This window comes from Selaginella moellendorffii, unplaced genomic scaffold (genome assembly GCF_000143415.4).
Source record: "Selaginella moellendorffii unplaced genomic scaffold, v1.0 SELMOscaffold_51, whole genome shotgun sequence".
Classification (NCBI taxonomy): domain Eukaryota; kingdom Viridiplantae; phylum Streptophyta; class Lycopodiopsida; order Selaginellales; family Selaginellaceae; genus Selaginella; species Selaginella moellendorffii.
In genome coordinates, this window is record NW_003314312.1 from 114749 (window position 1) to 136768 (window position 22020).

The 22020-nt window shown below is 45.5% G+C and overlaps 6 protein-coding genes and 1 pseudogene across 6 annotated transcripts; 6 read left to right on the forward strand and 1 right to left on the reverse strand.

Moving 5' to 3' along the window:
* Positions 1-1535: 1535 nt before the first annotated feature.
* Positions 1536-3645, forward strand: LOC112350578 (CLP protease regulatory subunit CLPX1, mitochondrial-like). Its single transcript, XM_024686991.1, has 4 exons — positions 1536-2816; positions 2876-3125; positions 3178-3419; positions 3477-3645. The coding sequence occupies exons 1-3, from the start codon at positions 2598-2600 to the stop codon at positions 3276-3278; spliced, it is 570 nt and encodes a 189-aa protein (XP_024542759.1). The 5' UTR covers positions 1536-2597; the 3' UTR covers positions 3279-3419; positions 3477-3645.
* LOC112350511 (pentatricopeptide repeat-containing protein At2g13600-like) lies at positions 1556-2305 on the forward strand. Its single transcript, XM_024686840.1, has one exon. It carries the CDS (start codon positions 1556-1558, stop codon positions 2303-2305), a length of 750 nt encoding a protein of 249 aa, XP_024542608.1.
* Positions 3329-4283, forward strand: LOC112350512 (CLP protease regulatory subunit CLPX1, mitochondrial-like). Its single transcript, XM_024686842.1, has 6 exons — positions 3329-3352; positions 3517-3554; positions 3614-3683; positions 3741-3811; positions 3861-3963; positions 4019-4283. Exons 1-6 carry the CDS (start codon positions 3329-3331, stop codon positions 4169-4171), a joined length of 459 nt encoding a protein of 152 aa, XP_024542610.1. The 3' UTR covers positions 4172-4283.
* Positions 4284-10758: 6475 nt separating this feature from the next.
* LOC9634550 (phenylalanine ammonia-lyase) lies at positions 10759-13046 on the reverse strand. Its single transcript, XM_002981884.2, has one exon. It carries the CDS (start codon positions 12941-12943, stop codon positions 10763-10765), a length of 2181 nt encoding a protein of 726 aa, XP_002981930.2. The 5' UTR covers positions 12944-13046; the 3' UTR covers positions 10759-10762.
* A 3766-nt stretch (positions 13047-16812) lies between these two features.
* LOC112350513 (pentatricopeptide repeat-containing protein At4g02750-like) lies at positions 16813-18338 on the forward strand. Its single transcript, XM_024686843.1, has 2 exons — positions 16813-17618; positions 17783-18338. The coding sequence occupies exons 1-2, from the start codon at positions 16813-16815 to the stop codon at positions 18336-18338; spliced, it is 1362 nt and encodes a 453-aa protein (XP_024542611.1).
* A 166-nt stretch (positions 18339-18504) lies between these two features.
* Positions 18505-18898, forward strand: LOC112350579 (CLP protease regulatory subunit CLPX3, mitochondrial-like). The gene has a single exon (XM_024686992.1). It carries the CDS (start codon positions 18505-18507, stop codon positions 18802-18804), a length of 300 nt encoding a protein of 99 aa, XP_024542760.1. The 3' UTR covers positions 18805-18898.
* LOC112350577 lies at positions 18709-20321 on the forward strand (annotated as a pseudogene).
* The last annotated feature ends 1699 nt before the right edge of the window (positions 20322-22020 follow it).

Here is a 22020-nt window from a genome sequence, read left to right on the forward strand (position 1 = left end):
ACAGTCGAAAGAGGGTAACGTGAACAACGTGGGATGCCTCTCATGCACACATTCTTCTCGTTGTCTCGTTTGTCCTGCTGTATCGCCCATCTCATCACTCTAGATCAGTCAGGGCCGTAAATCAAGTGAAAGGTAGCGCAACAAAGAAAACCTCGTTGATCTACTTGTAGAACCCTTATAAAAATCATACATAGACTTTAATAGTATAAATTATTTAAAGACTTTGGTTGAAACTGGATGTTCACTTGTTGACCGGTCAGCCTCTCGTGCAAGGAATTCGCAGACTTGGGTAGATAGATAGATGGATAGATAGACGCAGGACTTCGTAAGAGATTAACGGATTCGCGTGGCAATCTTTTTGCCCGGAGACAACAACAAGAGTGGTGTGGGCGCACCCACGAAAGCTTTGCTCTCCTTTTCTGGGTTTTCTGCCTTTATCAGCAAAAGGAATGGTAAACGTTTAAAAAAAAAAAAAGACGCTATTTGTGTGTGTCTCTTTCAAGTGGCATTTGTTTTACACGACACACTAGAAAGTGAAATCTTGTGCTGTGCTGATGATAGCCCACACCATCTATTATGAATCCATCCCAAAGCAAAAATCTAGATAGTGACAATCAAGTGCGGGATACCTACCCTTCAAGGGCGTCCTGTGGAATCTAACAACCTCCGCAAACGATTCGCTGGGCTCAAGATTGTGATTCGGCGGTAAAAAGCATAGTAAATCCTCCGCCAGCTTTTCAAAGGACATAATACCGGCACTGGGAATCTTGTCCCGTCAAACGTAGGTCTTTGATTCCATGCCAGATCAGAGCCTAGCATCCTGGAATTCCTTGCTGGAAAACATGGCATCTTGTTCCTCTTTCGACGACACAAAGAGGGTGTTTGATTCCATGAAGAGAAGGAATCTTTTCTCTTGGACGGTGATGCTAACGGGATATGCCCGAACTGGGGATCTGAAGGGCATGAACGCTATGCCCGAGAGGAATCTCATGTCGTGGACGGTCGCGATTAGTGGGTTTGGTTCCAACGGCAAGATCCAGCAAGCAAAGAGTCTTGTTTGACTCGATGCTAGAGTGGAATCTCGTCGCCATAAATGGGCATTTCTCCAGAAGGAAGGCTATCTCGCGAGCTTACGCTCAGGAATCAACGATGGTAGCGGCATTTGGCCAGGATCCTCTTCTTCTGGGCGAAACGAGAGATCTCTTTGATCGCATGCCGGAGCACAACATTGTGTCATGGCCAGTGATGCCGACGTCATACGGTCGCGCTGGACACGTCACTCAAGCACAGGGCATCTTTCATCAAATGCCTGGACGAGACCTGGCAGCGTGGAATGCCATGCTGGCAGCATTGCCCAAGATGGGCAAACCTTACACGTAATTAACTTGTTTGGGCAAATGCCTGTGCACGACGTAGGATCCATGTCAGTCATGGTAGACACGCTGGCACGGTGTGGAAGCTTGAGGAAGCAAAGGAAATATTTGATCAGTCCGCGCTCGGTACAGGCTACTAAATGATGCAAATGCCTGTGCACGACGTAGGATCCATGTCAGTCATGGTAGACACGCTGGCACGGTGTGGAAAGCTTGAGGAAGCAAAGGAAATATTTGATCAGGTCCGCGGCTGGTGCATCTCCTCTTGGACGTCGATGATCTTTGCATATACCTCGTTCGGGTATTTTGAAGAAGCAGAGGCTTTATTTTATACAATGCCCGAAGTAGATACCATAGCCCGAAACGCATTTATTTCATCTTTAGCACTTAATCTCAAACTTGCTAGTGCAGTTCGTGTTTTTCACAGGGCTAACCAGAGAGACATAACAACTTGGAACACCGTTCTTTCTGCATTTGCCCGCGATGGGCATCTGCAAGAAGCTGAAAAAGTTTTCCGATCGATGCCGGAGCGCGATCTCGTGAGCTGGAATTCAGTGCTGGAGGCATATGCGGGGCAAGGCAAGCCAGCCCAAGCGATCGGATTCTTCTACGAGCTTCAGCAGCAGTGGATCCCGAGCGCAATCAGCGTTGTTTGCTTCTTGGTTATGACACGGGACTTCGGATTGGAGGCAACCAAGCAGCACTACAGCTGCGTGATCGATCTCCTGTGCCGGGCAGTCGTTTTGGCGAATGCCCAAGCCGTGATTGCTGAAATGCCCAGCGTTCCTGATCTTGTCGATTGGCATTGCGTGCTCGCGTTTTGTTCCAGTGACAAAAACCTTGAACAAGGAAGAGTGTGTGCCATGTCTGTTCTTGAGATGGAACCAAACAACGCTGCTGCTTACGTCTCGTTGTCACAAACATTGATCTAAACTCCCCGCCAAGATTTAAACTTTGGGCTGACGTGGCGCGCATTTATTGGTAGCGGGTTGCCTCGGCTCGGAAGGAACCCTAGAAAGGGATCGGATGTGCGCAAGATCCCAGGAGCAGCAAGGAGGAGCAAGAACAATCTCCTTCCTCCATGGCCGCGGCTGGGTGAGGAAGATGATCAACAATGCATTGCTGGAAAAGGTGTCGTCGTCATCGCCATCGTCTTCTTCTTCGTCGGCTTCCGGTGGTGGTGGGAATGACAGTTGAAGGAACTCCGGGGAAAGCTCCGGGGGCATGATTCCTGTGGAGCCACCGTCACCTCCCATTCCACCAGACACCCACGTCACGCGCTCACACAAGAAATCGTCCAAGCACAACTCTGGATCGAGCTACTCGCTGGGTGACACGAGCCGGAGATGGGGTGGTTCCAATCTCGGGAGGAATTTGTCTTCTCCTCGTGAGATCTCCGAGGAGCTTGACAAGTTCGTCATCGGCCAGGAACGAGCCAAAAAGGTGTGATAGTGCTCGTGTTCTTGCTTTTATCTTAACGTTTGGTTGTTCTTCTCTTCCAGGTGTTGTCTGTGGCAGTCTATAATCACTACAAACGGATTTACTTTGAGAGTTTAAGAAATGAAGTTGCCAAAGCCGCTGTTATGGGAGAGTACGCAACATTTTTTCTATTCCTATACCAACAAGTGCTTGCATCGTTTTTCAGATCAGAGGAATTTAATGAGAGCGTAGCATTGAATGCCAATGCGTCTCGAGACGATGAAGTTGAGCTTGAGAAGAGCAACGTGCTGTTGCTCGGTCCTACTGGCTCTGGTACCGATGCTTTACACAAGATTCCATGCAAGCTCATCTTGATTTTTTGCAGGGAAGACATTGTTAGCTAAGTCAAAGTTTGTGAATGTTCCCTTCATAATTGCAGATGCTACGACGCTCACACAGGCAAGATTCAATCAACAAATTTTCTAAGATGCATGCAAGGAAATTTTGTTTGAGCTTGGCTCCTTTTTAGGCAGGGTATGTTGGAGAAGACGTGGAACCGAGTTCAACGTAAATGCAGCTCAGCAAGGAATAGTCTACGTTGACGAAGTCGACAAAATTACCAAAAAGGTATGATCAAAATCCATTTTTCTTTCTTTCTTTCGGCCTGACTTTTCTCCAGTGCAGTCAGAAAGCCTCGACATTGGAAGGGACGTGAGCGGTGAAGGTGTTCAACAAGCACTGCTCACAATTTTGGAAGGAACTGTAAGGAGCTGAAATTCTATTCTCATTGCAAAGGCTTCTGGGGTAATCAACTCGTTCAGTGAGTGTGTACAGATTGTTAACGTCCCTAAGAAAGGAGCTAGAAAGCATCCTCGTAGCGATCACACCCAGGTTCGCTGTGGGGTTCTATCTTTCAGCTTTGATTTATTTAACCATGCCTACTTTCAGATTGATACGAAAGAAATCCTTTTTATATGCGGGGGAGCTTTTGTGGATCTGAAGAAAACGATTGCAGAGAGGTTAGTGGTTGCAAAGATTTTAGTTATCATATCTAAAGCAATATCCCAGGAGACAAGATTCGTCTATCGGTTTTGGGGCACCAGTGCGAGCCAATATAAGAAACAACGGTGGTACAACCAGTGCGACGGTTGCTTCATCCTTGCTTGAAAAGGTTTGGTCCACTTTACGGCTTTAAAATTTAGAGATCTCTCTTTTCTCTTGAGTAGGACGAGAGCAGTGATCTCATTTCATATGGATTGATACCAGAGTTTATTGGACGCTTTCCAGTGATTGTGAGCCTTTGTGCTTTGAACGAGGATCAAATGACTTATATTTTACAGCATAACCTTTGCAAGCGGGCAGGTTCTCATGACGCGTAAGAACGCATTGGGGAAACAGTACACCAAGCTCTTTGCAGTGAACGACGTAAGAGATGTCTCAAAACCAACTCAAGATTGATCATGGCTTGTTCCAATTGGAATCAAGATGAGAGCTCTTTTACTTTCTTCGTTTATCGTTTATCATCTCATTCTTTTGATCGATCGCGCGATCAAAAAGAGAATTTTGGAATTCCGGAACTCAAATCGTGGCTGGGAGTGAAATTGCGATCAATGCAGGCTGTTCTATGTGCGCTAAGCAGCGGCGAGAAAACCCACGAGCGCGATTTTGCTAAGCAAATCCCACAAAGCACCAAGAACACCAAGAACAGGGGAGGACACCATTTAAATGGAGAGAGGAGTAATTTTCTTACCTGGACGATTCGGTGAGCTCGATGGTAGGACGTGCAAGCGGAGCAGAGTGGATTCTTGGCGAGGCAAAAACAAGACGGCTCTCAGGGCGATCGAAGCGATTCGAATTCCAGCGATTAAAAGAGATGGATCGATCGTTGGACGGGGAAAGAAGAGGAAGAAGGAAGGAGGCAAACATTTGAGAACAAGATTGATAGAAATTAATATCACACAACACACACAGCACACACATTACATTGCATCAGCTGATGCCGTCCATTCGTTTCATCCGATGGCCGCCAACGCCTCGGAATTAAACACCGTCGGATTCTAGCGGCCATCCAACGGCCAATAGCAAAGAGCCCGCCTGACCGTCCAATGCTGCATCCGACGGCTGGCGATCAATAAGGCGCTTTACAATAAGGAAAATGTGATTGGAATTTTTCATATGAAATGGAATACATAAATATATATATAAATTAGCTTTAAATCCCTAATTTATATACAGAAGTGAATGGTTCCGATTGAAATCAATTTACTACTACTAAAATCCCTTTACATAAATATTATTATTCATAACTGTACATTTGGACCTTACATCATCCCTTCCTCTCATAATGATAAAAGACTATTAGGGTTCTCTCATGGATAGGCTAGGATCTAGAAGAATATCAAGAGGAGGCATTAGTGGATCTATATGTAGTATAAATTGTTTTTTATCCCTTTGTATGAAGTGTTTTAATTGTTGCACATACATAATTTCTGAAGGATTAGCTTGTTAAATGTTATACCGAACGTCATAAACTTATAGTTCCACTTGCCGCAACACCTAATATAGTCCTTTTCACTAAGCAAGGAACCTTAAATAAACCATGTGCATCGATAGTTCGTGGCAATTGCAAAAGTAAATTCAACTCCATTGGTAATATTGGATCATGACCATATAAGAGTTTATATGATGAAACATTAATAAAATTCTACACTTTTGTGACATACACATATTGAAGAAATAACAAATAACAATCTCAATTTGAACGTTAAAAGTTTACGTACTTCACGATCATCCCTTTGAAAGTTAGAACAAACTATTCCACCAAACTGTTTAATTGTGGATAAACACTTGTGAAAGTGTGGCGTATCCCCAATAGAGACATCAAAACATGAAATACCTTAGTTATAAATGCGGGACCATTATTTGAAAGAATTTGCTCTGAATAAAAATGCTAGAACACCATTTTATTGAGGAGGAAGTATCCAACAGTAGTTGCAGATGCGCTAGCAAGAGCATTAACTTCCACAAAATGAGTTAAGTAATTAGAAGCAATATAACATACTCATTGCCAATAGTCAATCATAGAAAAAGCCCCATTAGATTAAACACCACCAATTCAAATGGATAGGAAACTGCAATTAACTCCAACCATCTTTCTGTAATATGAGAGGGAATATTACAAGCTTGGCATCAAACATAGCTATGGATATACTAGATAACATTACGTCACATCTCTAGCTAATAAAAAGACCTATATAGCTTCTCAGTCATACAACGATGTCCTATATGCTTGCCTAAAATAAGAGAATCATGGTAGGCTATGGAGAAAAGGTGGAATAAAGATTGAAAGCATCATTAGTTGTAAATGATCATCAAAAAAAAAAAATTGTTCTCAAAGCGATAAAAAAAAATTGTTCTCAAAGCGAAAATGAGAATGTAAATGCTAAAATGGCAAATCATCAGCACGTAATGCAAGATTCTTAAACCCATCACAAAGCCTTTGAATTCACATCTCAATCTTTTAAGTCTCATGAACCTTGTCAAGAGAAGTGGTAAATTTGTGCTCTGCGCCTTGTGGATACTGAACATCAAGTATAGCAACCACTGATGGCATAGAATCCTCATATAAAAACTTCATAGATGCTAGAATAATAAATTCGTTAAAAACATGAGAAGAGAGTGAAGAAGAAAGAGGAGCTCGAAAAAGAATATCAGTATCAGCCATAAAACTCTCTAAGCAATGAACAATATCAAAATCATACATCTAAAGCTTTAAATCCCACCAAGCAATACGACTAACCAAGTTTTTTTGCTTTAGTAATGAAGTAATTGCAACATGATCACCTTTTAATAATGTCCAAGAAACATGTAGATATGTATAAAGTTTCTCAAAACCCCAAAATGTTGCTAAATATTTCTTCTTTATCGTGGAGTAATTCATCTCTGCTAGTTGTAATGTACGACTAATATATATATTGGGATGGCACTAACCAGGCACACTCAGGCTCTCTTGCATCAACATGCTTCCAAAATCGATATCAGAAGCATCCACACACAAAATGAAAAGCCGAATGTAGTCAAGATATACCAAAACTGGAGGAGTCATCAATAACTCTTTGAGATCCATAAATGCCCACTCACAGTCTGCAGATCAAACGAAATAAGACATTAACAACTTCAGCAATGCTCATAATGGTGCAATGCAATCAGAAAGATGATCAACAAAACAATTGGAATACTACACCTTGCTCAGGAAATGCTACACATCATTCACACATTTTAAAGTAGGGAACTTTAGAACAACCACAAGTTTGTCATGATCAATTTGAAAACCCTCACAAGAAATATGGTACCCAAGATAAATCATGTCCTTAGACCCAAATACACATTTCGACTGCTTCAGCTTTAAACTAACTTTCCGTAACTGATCCAACACTTTACAAACATCATGGACGTATTCCTCTCATGCCCCTCCGAATGAATTAAAACATCATCGATGAAGTCAGTAATTACTTCTAGTATATCACAAAAAACCTCGTCCACCATCCACTAGAAAGTTGTTGGAGCAATGTTCAAACCAAACAGCATCACCAAAAACTCCTACAAGCCAAATGGTGTACAAAATATAGTCTTAAAAATATTTTCTTCAGCCATCAGTATTTGCCAGTACCCCGAAGCAAGATTTAATTTGGTGAACCAACAATTTCTCCCTAGACGATCCAAGAGATCAACAATGTGAGGAAGAGGGTATACATCCGGGATTGTCACTTAATGTAATAGATGATAGTTCAACCACTGCAACACAAAGACTATCAAAAGAATTGGAGAAGATAAAATAGAAATATAAAAGGAAGTAATGGGGAAACAAAAGTAAAAAGTACTAAAGTGAGAGGAAAGGAAGAAATATAAAGAAGTATGAGATAAGGGGGAGAAGCCTTAAAGTCACACTCGGCATGATTGCACTGCAATCAATCTATACTAAGGATGAGGTCAAAAGCTTGATTCGGCACCGCCTGTAATGATTGCAACTCAAGCTCAAGATCGCCCATATACATAACCATGTTCACCTCATCCCGTGCACATATGTGTATATTGCCGTTGCCATAAAAAATGAAAATTGGCTTTGCCACACAATATAGATATAGATGGTAACATATGGCAATAGGCCAAGCAATAGAAAATAAACTCAAGTCTATATCAACTAACACAAAGAGAATAATAGAAGATATTTTCTTATAAAAATGAATTTGGAAAGTAAACACTAAATGAACTGGTGCCGAGTGAACCCCTTGATGATACTCTCGAAAGAAAGATGAAGGGATCATTGATTTATTTGCACAAGTTCCCTCTATTACTTGTGTGACTCCTCGTTTTTCAGAAGCATCTCAGTCTTCAAATTTTCCACTGTAGCAACATCAATAAGATGTTATTAATGTCAAGGTCTCCACCTAGGAAGTGGAGATTGCCACTCTGAAAATGCTGATAATGCCGATAAGTGTGACTAACTTCATCACATGCCTAGCAACAAATATCACGGTTATGGCCATGACCATGTCCTCACCCCTGTCCTTAAATTTAGGCAACAGCAGCATCAACCTCTATTAGAATAAGACTATTTCCCATAAGCAGTGGGGTTGAAGGATGTGTAACAAGAAGTGGAATAAGCGACGTTTCATGATATTGTGCTAAACAAAGAGCATTATCAAGGGTGGCTGGAGTTAGTGCATGCACAAGTCCTACAAAATCTTGATAAAATACTAGCTATAACATTCCTAACTTAATCTGCTCCAACATATTTGGCTCTGTATGAAGTAAGAGGCTATAGAAATGAATGCCAAATTGCATCATTAATTTAGATGGCCCTTGATGAAGACAATACAATTGTTAAAAGACATCATCACAATTATTAACATGTATAAATGCACATTTGAAGACATTTGGGAGAATGCTCCAGTCTGCACGAGTGGTTGCGCTCAAGCTATTGTACCACTGCAACACCATCTTTTAAAGATACATGGGAAATTTACATAAATGCCAAACATTATCCCAAAAATGATATATAGCAATCATTATAAAGTGATCAAACCAATGGTATACATCATCTTCAGGATTTTTATAAAAGAATTCTAACCAATGCAAGGATTGGCAATAAGAGCAAGAGGAATTGTACCACACGCTATGAATGTCGCTATCAACTAAATTTGGTTGTTCAATTATAATTGCATAACATTGAGAAATTGCATTAATTGCAACTCCAAAGTTAACGAAGGAGGAGATTGCTACTCTGGCATGAAGATGAATGAAAAAAGAAAAAGCAAAAGAAAAAAAACAAAAGCTAGAAAGAAAAGAAGATCTAGACAATACAAAACCTAAATCTAATTAAAATTCTAAATTTAAGCACTCCTCACGGACAATTAAAGTTGCCTTTCACCTCCACTAATGTGAGTGCATGGAATATGAAAATGGAATATAAAAATATGTATATCAATTAACCCAAAAACTTTAACTTATATTGGTCCAAATTAAAACTAATCTATGATAGCTACTAAAATCCCATTATGCTAATATTAGTATACAACATCATAATTATACATTTAAACTTCATACATCTAATCTTTTATTTTAGGGTTTGGGTTTAAAATTTTTTGGCGCAATATCTAAATCAAGATTCCATTAGGGCTGATAAAACTTGCAGAATATAAGTTTTGTGCTGCGCGAGCGAGGGAGGGCATTCTTGGAGCCATGGCGGCGCAGCGCCTCTGGATTTTCGATTCCTCGACGAGGGGCTAGGCGGCGCAAGGAACAAGAAGCGCAAGCGCGATGCCGATCAGGCGGCGAGCGGCAGGAGGAGAAGCGGCAGGCGATGGATGAGGGAGATTCCAGGCCCGTCTACGCTAAGCCCAGCTACGACGCGTGAAGGTGTCTGGGCGCAAGTGGAAGGAGGTGAAGATGTGCCGCGCGTCGGCGCTGCGGGTTAGCAGCAGCCTGGAGGAGCGTGCCGAGTTCCGGGAGCGCAAGCAGCAGCTCAAGGAGCAAATCCGGGCCAACAAGAAAGAGGCTGGAGGAGTACAAGAAGAGGAAGGAGGAAAACGTGAAGAAGTCGGGTTTGAAGCTCCAGAAGGTGACCAACCTCAAGAAACTCCAGAAAATGTCCAAGAGGGAAAAGAAATTGGTGACTGTGGCAGAGTAGTAGTTTGGTGGCACAGCACGGCAATTAAAGGTGGCAGTGTGTCGCACAGATCTGCGAGAGAGTAAGTGCTAGACTCGATTGTTAGATCGATCGATAGTTTTATTTTTTCTCTCCTGTTTTTTGTCGCTTTAATTCCTTGTTGTTGGCTGAGAAGGACCAGAGATTATCGCCGGGCTCTTCTCTCAGACCGATCAGGGAAAAAGAAAGCAAAGAAAGAAAAAACAATTCTAGAGCCTCGGATGTTGCAGTAGATGGAAGGCCCAGCTACTCATGCAAGTGAGCTACAGTGGTGTTGATTTCCTCAACGTTTGCAAACAGCTCTTCTCCACTCGGTACTTTGATTTGGCTGGGGTCGGCTGCTTTAAAGGTTTCTAATGGTTTCCTGGACTGTTTCGGATCGTATTGGATTGGACGGACTGACAAAATCCACTCCCTAGAGTGTTGGAACCCGAGAGCAAGTCGAGAACGTTGGACAAGCAAGAAACCTTGCATCCGGTTACAAGCAAGCAGGAAAGCAACGAGGCAACGAGAGACAAATTCGCCAACTTTTCATTACATGTACACAATAATTAGCCAGGCAGCAGCAGCAACAGCACAGGGAAGAAGGAAAAAACAAGAAGAGCTGGATGATGTCGAAAAACATGGACGAACCGGCAAGAGATCTCGAAAACTTTGAACGTCCCGCCCCGCTTTCTGAGAAAAAGGAAGAAGCTGAAAGGAAACAAGAAGGAACAGGAAGTGTGTGCTCGCTCGCTCGCTCGTTTGATCGGGCTAGCATAGCTCAAAAACTGGGCGTTCCGGACCAGCCATCGACACACTTCAACAAGGGAGCAACAAGCTTGCCCTGGCAGATGGCATCGTAGACTTTGGTGAAGTCCTCGCCGGGCGTTCCACTCTTGGTCCCCATGAGCAGCGCAGTCCCGGCACCTTTCCTCACAAACTCATACAGCGGCGCCGAGGCACAGTCGAAGATCCGGTTTGGCAGCACCGCGTTACCGCTCTCGTACGCCTCCCTGGCCGCCGGGACCTCGACACTCAACGCCGCCTTGAGCTCCTCCTCGAACAGCCCGATCTTGTGCAGCACCGAGGAGCTCGTCTCCTTCTCGTCCCCGATGTTCTTCAGGGCGTGCTCGACGAGAACCTGGCGGAGCTTCTGCATGAGCGGGTATCCAGCGCTGGCCGGATCATCGATGTAGGTGAAGACGTGCTGGTTGTCCACCACGGACAGGAGCTCCTCCTCGCAGAAGCGCGACCGCAGCAGCGCTCCGGCAGCCCCGGTGGTGAGCGTCTTCTTAACGGCGTGAGAGACGGTCTGCTTCACGGTGGCTTGCAAGTTCTCCTCGAGGTGGCGGAGGTCGATGGCCTGGCACAGCGCCACCAGATACGTCGACGACATGAGCTTGAGGATGTCGAGAGCTTCCACCGTCTTGCGAGCCGAGACGAGGCCGAGAGAGTTCACGTCCTGGTTGTGCTGCTCGGCGCTCTGGACGTGGGTGGTGACCGGGTTGGCCAGGTACTGGAGCTCCGAGGTGTACGAGGCCATGGCGATCTCGGCACCTTTGAAACCATAGTCCAAGCTTGGGTTGGATCCGCCGCTCAAGTTGGAAGGCAGGCCGTTGTTGTATAAGTCATTGACGAGCTCCGAGAACTGCGCGAACATGAGCTTCCCGATGGCCGCCACCGCCAGGCGCAAGTTATCCATGGACACACCGATGGGCGTCCCCTGGAAGTTGCCACCGTGGAGGGCCTTGTCGCGAGCAACGTCGATGATCGGGTTGTCATTCACGGAGTTGATCTCGCGCTGGATGGAGTGAGTGGCGTGGCGGATGACCTCGATCTGGGGGCCGAGCCACTGCGGGGAGGTGCGCAGCGCGTAGCGGTCCTGCTTGGGCTTCTTGAGGGGGTCGGTCTCGTGGAGCTTGGCGGCGGCCTTCATGTAGGAGCTCCCGGCGAGGACGTGCTCCATGATGGCGGCGGCCTCGATCTGGCCGGGGTGGTGCTTGAGCTTGTGCGTCAGCGGATCCGTGAACTCGGGCTTGCCTTGCATCGCCTCGCAGAACATCGCGGACAGGATCTCGGCCAGGAGCGCCAGGACGTTGGCGTCGAAGCAGGCGATGGAGGCCACCGCCGCGCCGACTGCCGTGCCGTTGACGATGGCGAAGCCTTCCTTGGGCTGGAGCTCGAAGGGCTGCTCCACGCCGACGAGCTTGAGCGCCTCGGTGCTGTTGACGACCTTCCCGTCCGGCAAGACGGCGCGCGCGTTGGATCGGCCGCTGAGCAGCCCGGCAATGTAGCTGAGAGGGACGAGATCGCCGGAGGCAGTGATCGTCCCGCGGAGTGGGATCCGCGCCACGATGCCCGAGTTGACGAGCTTCTCCATGGCGGACAGGATCTCCCACCGGATGCCCGAGTAGCCCTGGAGGAGCGTGTTGGTGCGCACCAGCATCGCGGCGCGCGCGAAGGCCAGCGGGAGAACGTTGGTCGAATCGTCGTCGCTGAAGATCCCGGCGTTGAGGACGCGGATGAGCTCGCGCTGGAGCCCCACGCCCTGGTTGATCCGGCGGTGGGAGGTGGCGCCGAATCCAGTCGTGACGCCGAGGATGTCGGTCCCCTTCATCGCATTGTCGAGTACCCAGTTGGAGCTCTCGTCCACCCTCTTCTTGGCGGCGGCGGAATCCAAGCGTACCTGGGCGCCGCGCTTGGCCACCGCCGCCACCTGGGCGATGGTGAGCGTGGTGCCCTCGATCGGGAAGCTGGGCTTGGCGGCGCCGTAGACGGTGTGGGCCATCTCGTGGACCTCCTCGAGGTGGCTACCCGACATCGCCGCCGCGGCCTTCTTCCAGCTGAGGGGATCGGCGGTGTCGTAGCGCGGAGTGGAATTGGGAAGGCAGAGCGTGGGATCTGGCGACACCCGGACGAGCGGCGAGTAGGAGGAGGTTGTGTCGCTGCCGTTGGCCACCATTTTCGCTTCTTCCCTGTGAGCTTCTCCTCGATCGATCGATCGATTGAGGGAGGATTTGTCTAGCTCCTGCAGCAGGGGAGGAATGAGAAGCCCAAATTGAGAGCGCCGGTGCGTGGAATCGATTGCCCGGCCTTGCCCTGTTCTCCGATCGAATCGCCGCCTCTTTGCTCCGATCGAATCGAATGTTTGCGCTCTTCTTTGTGTGTTCTTCCTCTTCTTTTGTGCGTTGGAAAACGAGAGAAGAGAGAACACTGATCTATGCCAGCGTTTGAACTACCCTTTATACCCGCGCTGCCGCCCTCGGATGAGGGCCCATCCGACGGCTGCGCGGTCATGGCCATGGCCATGACTGGCATGACGTGGCAGAAAGATGCCCCGAGAATATTCTGGGCTGCGTCCTAACCCCTAGTTCGCTATAAGAAATTAAAACACATGGGCGGTAGAATCCTACCGTACGCACCTCGATTTCCGTACGAACTGTCACCAACCGCGGCGTCCAGGTGGTCGACCGGATTGTCAAGTTCGCGTGGCTGACGGGTGGATGGACTGGTGGGGGGCATGCGGGCTCATGGTGAATATCTATCTTTTTCTTTTCTTTCTTGTGTGTATGTGGGGTTGTGATGTGCTGCGTGGAGAGACTAGCCACCTCCCTTCTATGTTTCGATCAATCTGAAATGCCTTAAGAGTTATTTGCTTTGGTGGATTGATCCACAGTGTTTATGCAATATACCTATTATGGTTCTCTAGCATGCATTGTGTAGTTTTCTATCTTCCTTGATTTCCTAGTACCACACGCTTAACAATTAAAGGAACTATTTGACAGGTGATTTATAATGGTTTAAATATGAAAAGAAGAGGTGTATAAATAAAAGTGCATTTTATTTTTCAATCGATTAAAGGTTTTGAGATGAGTAATATTGGGCTAGATGAAGTTTAAATTTAAAATTTTACATTTGGTATCATAGGGATTTTAGGTTTGACTTTGGAAAAGTTTACAATTAATAGTTTACATCTGGTATCATAATGGTTTTAAGAATTATACCACATGTTGAGATTAAGATCTAGTAAGTTTAGCTTGCTTCTAGCTGGCTCAACCTAAGGGGTAGGGTGTCGCTAAACTTCCTTAAACTCTTAAGTATTGGTCCTAATTTTCAGATCCATATGAGAATCAGCTAACCTTACAAGAAGATATTAAATAGCAAAACAAAATGCTAGAAACACTAGAATTAAGATTAATGTGTTATGTGCATGCTAAGATTCAACACAACTCTTGATCCAATGGACAATCAAAAGAGGGTAACATGAACAATTTGGGATGTTCTACATTCTTCTCATTGTCTCGTTCGTCTTGCTATATCACCCATCTCATCACTTAGTCAAGGCCATAAATCAAGTGAAAGGTGGTGCAACAAAGAAATCCTTGTTGATCTAGTTGTCAAACCCTTATAAAAATCATACATAGATTTTAATAATGTAAATTCTTTTGTAAATACTTTCATTGAAACTATTAGTCTCTTGTAGCATTTGCTTGTTAGTGTCAAAGGATTTTAACATTAGAATCAAAACATTTTAACACTTGAGGTATGTTAATGGTGGAGTGCTCTGTGACAATATTGCATGTTATGGAACATAACAAGTGGCTTCAAGTTTTGTGATGAAGTCACTTAGGAGATGGATGGTGTAAGTGACTAATTTTTTTCATTATACTTTAGTCACTTAACCATACCTCTAACCACTTAGAGGAGTCTTATTCACAACCTCCATAAGTTTAATTTCAAACTTAGGGCTTGCTCACCCCGAGAAGGGCATCCATGCCCCTCAACCTTTGCACTTGGTCCAAGTGCTCCACGTGTCTAATCCCATGATTGACACTCCAAGGTACCACTAACATACCAGCCCGTTATGTTAGGCCATGCCCTTTCACCTTGGTCACATCGGTAGTTCAACACCACCTACATTGCAATCCCGTCTCTCCAAGACTGGGCCATCTGTCCATGAGTGGTCATCCCAGATCCACTCCTTAGCATCCTTAGGATGCCCGTAGACATGGGGAATAGCCTTCCCCAATATCTCCTTTCCAGTCCTCACCAAGTCCCTTTTTGTCTATGGCTGTGTTCACTAACACTGCCACTAGATCAAGGCTCGCAAGCTTGACCTCTAAATCCCTCAATCCTTTGGGACTTCCTCATCATGTGACCATATCCTTGGTCACTGCACTAGAGGACTACTCCTCTTCCCTTTCACCGTTTAGGACTTTGGGACAACATTTCGGAACACCGTGGCCTTACACAAGCCTCATGGGTACTCTCCCCACCTCTCGCCTTTTGGTGCTCTAGCCATGGGCTTAGAGCGAGGTTCCGTTGAGCCACACCAGGTATCTAAGTAGGTAGTGCCACCCACACTTGGACTGGGAGCATCGGCCAGTCGATCTCCCGGAGGAACTAGAGCCGGCTCTTGAACACTTCACCAAGCTACCCCGCTTGTCGGTCCGTATTCACTTTAGTCTTGGACTTCCCAGTGGGCAGCTCATCACCCGACACTAGGTCCGGCCTTCCTGGCCCAAACTGGCTCCACTGCAGTCCTCCCCCTACTATACTTTTGGAGCTCACCAAACCCCCTAGGGTCTGGGAGACGAACGCTTTGGGCTTTCACCCTCTCAGACTCGAACTCAGACTCGGACTCAGACTCGGACTCGGACTTGGACTCGGACTCGGACTCGAACTTAGACTCGGACTTGGACTCAAACTCGGACTCGGTCTCGGCCTCGGCCTCGGTCCCGATCTCGGTCTTGGTCTCGGTCTCGGTCTCGGTCTCGACCTCGGAGTCCATCTCAGGTCCTTCTCGGACTCCATCTCGGATTCCATCTCGGGTCCATCTCGGACTCCATCTCGGTCCATCTCGGACTCCATCTCGGACTCCATCTCGGGTCCGTCTCGGACTCAATCTTGGATCCATCTCGGGTCCATCTCGTGTGCATCTCGGACTCCACCTCGGACTCCATCTCGGACTTCGTCTCGGACTCCATCTTGGACTCCATCTTGGGTCCATCTCGGACTCCACCTCGGACTCCATCTTGGGTCCTTCTCGGGTCCACCTCGGACTCCATCTCGGGTCCTTCTTGGACTCCACTTCGAACTCCATTTCGGACTTCAACTCGGGTCCATCTTGGACACTTCCACATGTCATGTGTTGGTCCTTTTTGGGTCCCTTTTTGGAGCCTCGCTTATTGCTTGCTTTGTGCTCATTCTTCAAGCACTTTGTTGAGAGTTCCACTCCCGCTCTTAACCTTTCAAGTCGGAGCTTTTAGTCCAAACATGTTACACTCATTTGGCTTTCGCTTAAACCACTACCACATGACACCCTTCCAGCTCCACTTTAGGGCCTAGGGATTTTGTGTCTTACAGATGGCTCATGGGCAGCATTGGGCATTCTTGTTCATAGTTTCACTAATATCTTTAAGAGTGTGTTTTTTATGTTGTTTTAGTTTCTATAGGACATTGAGGAATGTACATACACATTCATCTTTCTAGTGGCATTTATTTTACACAACTCACTAGAAAGTGAAATCTTGGGTTGTGCTAATCATACCCCACACCATCTTTTATGAATCCACCCCAAAACAAAAATTTAGATGGTGACAATCAAGTGCAAGATACCTACCCTTCAAGGGCATCTTGTGGAATCTAACAACTTCCACAAACGATTTGCTGGGCTCAAGATTGTGACTTTGTGGTAAAAAGCATAGTAAATCTTCCACCAGCTTTTGAAAGGACATAATACTGGCACTGGGAATCTTGTCCCGTCAAATGTAGGTCTTTGATTCCATGCCAGATCAGAGCCTAGCATCCTGGAATTCCTTGCTGGCAAACATGGCATCTTGTTCCTCTTTCAATGACACAAAGAGGGTGTTTGATTCCATGAAGAGAAGGAATCTTTTCTCTTGGACGGTGATGCTAATGGGATATGCCCGAACTGGGGATCTGGAGGGCATGAACGCTTTGTTTGGTGCTATGCCCGAGAGGAATCTGATGTCGTGGACGGTCGCGATTAGTGGGTTTGGTTCCAACGGCAAGATCCAGCAAGCAAAGAGTCTGTTCGACTCGATGCTAGAGTGGAATCTTGTCGCCATGAATGCGATGCTCGCGGCATTTGTCCAGGAGGGCTATCTCCAAGAGGCCAAATCCTTTTTCGATTGGATGCCTGAGACGAATCTAATTTCCTCGACAACGTTGCTGCGAGCTTACACTCAGGAATCACAAATCCTCGAGGCAAAGCGCTTGTTTGATTCAATGCCGGAGAAGAATCTCGTCACCTGGACGACGATGGTAGCGGCATTTGGCCAGGATCCTCTTCTTCTGAGTGAAACGAGAGATCTCCTTGATCGGATGCCGGAGCACAACATTGTATCACGGACAGTGATGCTGATGTCATACGGTCGCGCTGGCCACGTCACTCAAGCACAAGGCATCTTTCATCAAATGCCTGGACGAGACCTGACAGCGTGGAATGCCATGCTGGTAGCATTTGCCCAAGATGGGCAAATCTTACACGTAATTAACTTGTTTGGGCAAATGCCTGTGCATGACGTAGGATCCATGTCAATCATGGTAGACACGCTGGCACGGTGTGGGAAGCTTGAGGAAGCAAAAGAAATATTTGATCATGTCCGCGGCTGGTGCATCTCCTCTTGGACGTCGATGATCTTTGCATATACCTCGTTCGGGTATTTTGAAGAAGCAGAGGCTTTATTTTATACAATGCCTGAAGTAGATACCACGCGTTTATCTTGTCTTTAGCACTCAATCGTAAACTTGCTAGTGCAGTTGGTGTTTTTCACAGGGCTAACCAGAGAGATGTAACAACCTGGAACACCGTTCTTTCTGCATTTGCCCGTGATGGAAATCTGCAAGAAGCTGAAAAAGTCTTCCAATCGATGCCGGAGCGCGATCTCGTGGGCTGGAATTCAGTGCTGGTGGCATATGCGGGGCAAGGCAAGCCAGCCCAAGCGATCGGATTCTTCTACGAGCTTCAGCAACAGTGGATTCCCAGCGCAATCAGCGTTGTTTGCTTCTTGGTTGCCTGTGGCCGGGTGGGGAACTGCGCACTGGGCATCTCTTGCTTCAGATCCATGACACGGGACTTCGGATTGGAGGCAACCAAGCAGCACTACAGCTGCGTGATCGATCTCCTGTGCCGGGCAGTCGTTTTGGCGAATGGCCAAGCCGTGATTGCTGAAATGCCCAGTGTTCCTGATCTTGTCGATTGGCATTGCGTGCTCGCGTTTTGTTCCAGTGACAAAAACGTTGAACAAGGAAGAGTGTGTGCCATGTCTGTTCTTGAGATGGAACCAGACAACGCTGCTGCTTACGTCTCGTTGTCACAAACATTGATCTAAAACTCCCGCCAAGATTTAAACTTTTGGCTGACGTGGCGCTCATTTATTGGTGGAAGGAACCCTAGAAAGGGATCACTGGAATTCGCGGCCGGATGTGCGCAAGATCCCAGGAGCAGCAAGGAGAAGGAGCAAGAACAGTCTCCTCCTTCCTCCATGGCCGTCAACAATGCGTTGCTGGAAAAGGTGTTGTCGTCATCTTCTTCGTCGGCTTCCGGTGGTGGTGGGAATGACAGCCGGGGAAAGCTCCGGGGGCATGATTCCTGTGGAGCCACCGTCACCTCCCATTCCACCAGACACCCACGTCACGCGCTCACACAAGAAATCGTCCAAGCACAACTCTGGACCGAGCAACTCGCTGGGTGGCACGAGTGGTTCCAATCTCGGGAGGAATTTGCCTTCTCCTCGTGAGATCTCCGAGGAGCTTGACAAGTTCGTCATCGGCCAGGACCGAGCCAAAAAGGTGTGATGGTGCTCGTGTTCTTGCTTTTATCTTACGTTTGGTTGTTCTTCTCTTCCAGGTGTTGTCTGTGGCAGTCTATAATCACTACAAACGGATTCACTTTGAGAGTTTAAGAAATGAAGCTGCCAAAGCCGCTTCTATGGGAGAGTACGCAATGTTTTTTCTATTCCTATACCAACAAGTGCTTGCATCGTTTTTCAGATCAGAGGAATTTGATGAGAGCGTAGCGTCAAATGCCAATGCGTCTGGAGACGATGAAGTTGAGCTTGAGAAGAGCAATGGGCTGTTGCTCGGTCCTACTGGCTCTGGTACCGATGCTTTACACAAGATTCCATGCAAGCTCACCTTGATTTTTTGCAGGGAAGACATTGTTAGCTAAGTGCTTGGCAAAGTTTGTGAATGTTCCCTTCATAATTGCAGATGCTACGACGCTCACACAGGCAAGATTCAATCAACAAATTTTCTAAGATGCAAGTAAGGAAATTTTGTTTGAGCTTGCTTCATTTATAAAGTATTGGCTCCTTAGGCAGGATATGTTGGAGAAGACGTGGAACCTATCCTTCATAAACTTCTTGTGGTATGTTTGGGGTACTGTTCCACCAAACCTGGTCGTAAGCTCTTTGTCTTTCACTAGGCGGCCGAGTTCAACGTAAATGCAGCTCAGCAAGGATTCGTCTACACTGACGAAGTCGACAAAATTACCAAAAAGGTATGATCAAAATCCATTTTTCTTTCTTTCTTTCGGCCTGACTTTTCTCCAGTGCAGTCAGAAAGCCTCAACATTGGAAGGGACGTGAGCGGTGAAGGTGTTCAACAAGCACTGCTCAAAATTTTGGAAGGAACTGTAAGGAGCTGAAATTCTATTCTCATTGCAAAGGCTTCTGGGGTAATCAACTCGTTCAGTGAGTGTGTACAGATTGTTAACGTCCCTGAGAAAGGAGCTAGAAAGCATCATCTTAGCGATCACACCCAGCTTTGCTGTGGGGTTCTATCTTTCAACTTTGATTTATTTAACCATGCCTACTTTCAGATTGATACGAAAGAAATCCTTTTTATATTGCGGGGGAGTTTTCGTGGATCTGAAGAAAACGATTGCAGAGAGGTTAGTGGTTGCAAAGATTTTAGTTATCGTTTTTATCTAAAGCAATATCCTAGGAGACAAGATTCGTCTATCGGTTTTGGGGCACCAGTTAAGAAACAACGGTGGTACAACGAGTGCGACGGTTGCTTCATCTTCGCTTGAAAAGGTTTGGTCCACTTTACGGCTTTAAAATTAAGAGATCTCTCTTTTCTCTTGAGTAGGTCGAGAGCAGTGATCTCATTTCATATGGATTGATACCAGAGTTTATTGGATGCTTTCCAGTGATTGTGAGCCTTTCTGCTTTGAACGAGGATCAAATGACTTATATTTTACAGCATAACCTTTGCAAGCGGGCAGGTTCTCATGACGCGTAAGAACGCATTACACCAAGCTCTTTGCAGTGAACGACGTAAGAGATGTCTCAAAACCAACTCAAGATTGATCATGGCTTATTCCAATTGGAATCAAGATGAGAGCTCTTTCACTTTGTTCGTTTATCAGCACTCATCATCTCATTCTTTTGATCGATCGCGCGATCAAAAAGGGAATTTTGGAATTCTGGAACTCAAATCTGGGAGTGAAATTGCGATCAATGCAGGCTGTTCTATGTGCGCTAAGTAGCGGCGAGAAAACCCACGAGCGCGATTTTGCTAAGCAAATCCCAGGATCACGTAAAAAGCACCAAGAACACCGGGCATTCAAATGGAGGGAGGAGGAATTCTCTTACCTGGACGATTCGGTGAGCTCGATGGTAGGACGTGCAAGCGGAGCAGAGTGGATTCTTGGCGAGGCAAACACAAGACCTGGCTCTCAGGGCGATCGAAGCGATTCGAATTCCAGCGATCAAAAGAGATGGATCGATCGATGGACGGGGAAAGAAGAGGAAGAAGGCAAACGTTTAATAACAAGATTGATAGAAATTAACATCACACAAGACACACCCACACAGCACACACATTACATTGCATCAAGGCGGCTTGGGGCCGCCGATGCCGTCCATTCGTTTCATCCGACGGCCGCCAACTCCTCGGAATTCCCTTCCTCAGAAACACCGTCGGATTCTAGCGGCCATCCAACGGCCCAATGGCCGTCCAATGCCGCATGCTTTTCCCTAACCTAAATATAGAGTAATTGGATTTCTTCACATAAAATATGGAAATGGAATACAAAAATATACATATAAATTAACCTAAAAACCTTAGTTTATATATAGGAATAGTTTAGATTAAAACCAATTTAATGGTTATTAAAATTGCACTATACAAATATTAGTATATATTATCGTAGTTGTACAATTGGATTTCACATCATCCTTTTTTCTCAAAATGATGAAAAACTGTCAATATTCTCTCATAAATGAGCCAAGATTTAAAAGAACATTAAAAGGAGGTATCAATGGATCTATAAGTGGTGTCAGTTATTCATAATCCCTTTGTATAAAATGTTTCAACTGTTGTATATACACAATTTATGAAAGATCTATTTGTTAGATGTCATGCCAAACCTCATAAACTTGCAGTCCCACTTGCCGCAACACCTGATATAGTCCTTTCTACTGAGCAAAAAGTCCCTTAAATAAACTATATACCATAAAATTGGGAAAATAGATTAACATCAAGTCATTTATTCTATATTTTGTAGATAGATAATGATGGGAGTTATATCATTATTCTTGTCCCACTTATACGTGATTTAAGTGTTCGGTAAACTCAAGTGGAAGAATGCTCATCAAATACTAATCCCACGATCTAATATCAGTAACTCATGGCAATTGCAAAGGTAAACCTAACTTTGTTAGTAATATTGGATCATAATCATATAGAAGTTTATATGGTGAAAACTTGCATCCTTATGATATACATATATTAAAGAGATGGCAAATAACTATTCTAATCTGAATGTTGAAAGTTCATATACTTCACAATCATTCTTTTGAAGGTTCGAACAAGCCGTTCTACCAAATTGTCTGACTATGGATGAGAAACACTCGTGAAAGTGTGGTGTATCCCAAATTGAGACATCAAAATATGAAATACCTTAGTTATAAATGCGGGACCATTATCTGAAAAAATTCACTCTGAATAGGATTGTTGGAACACCACTCTATTGAGGAGGAAGTATCCAACAACAATTGTAGATAC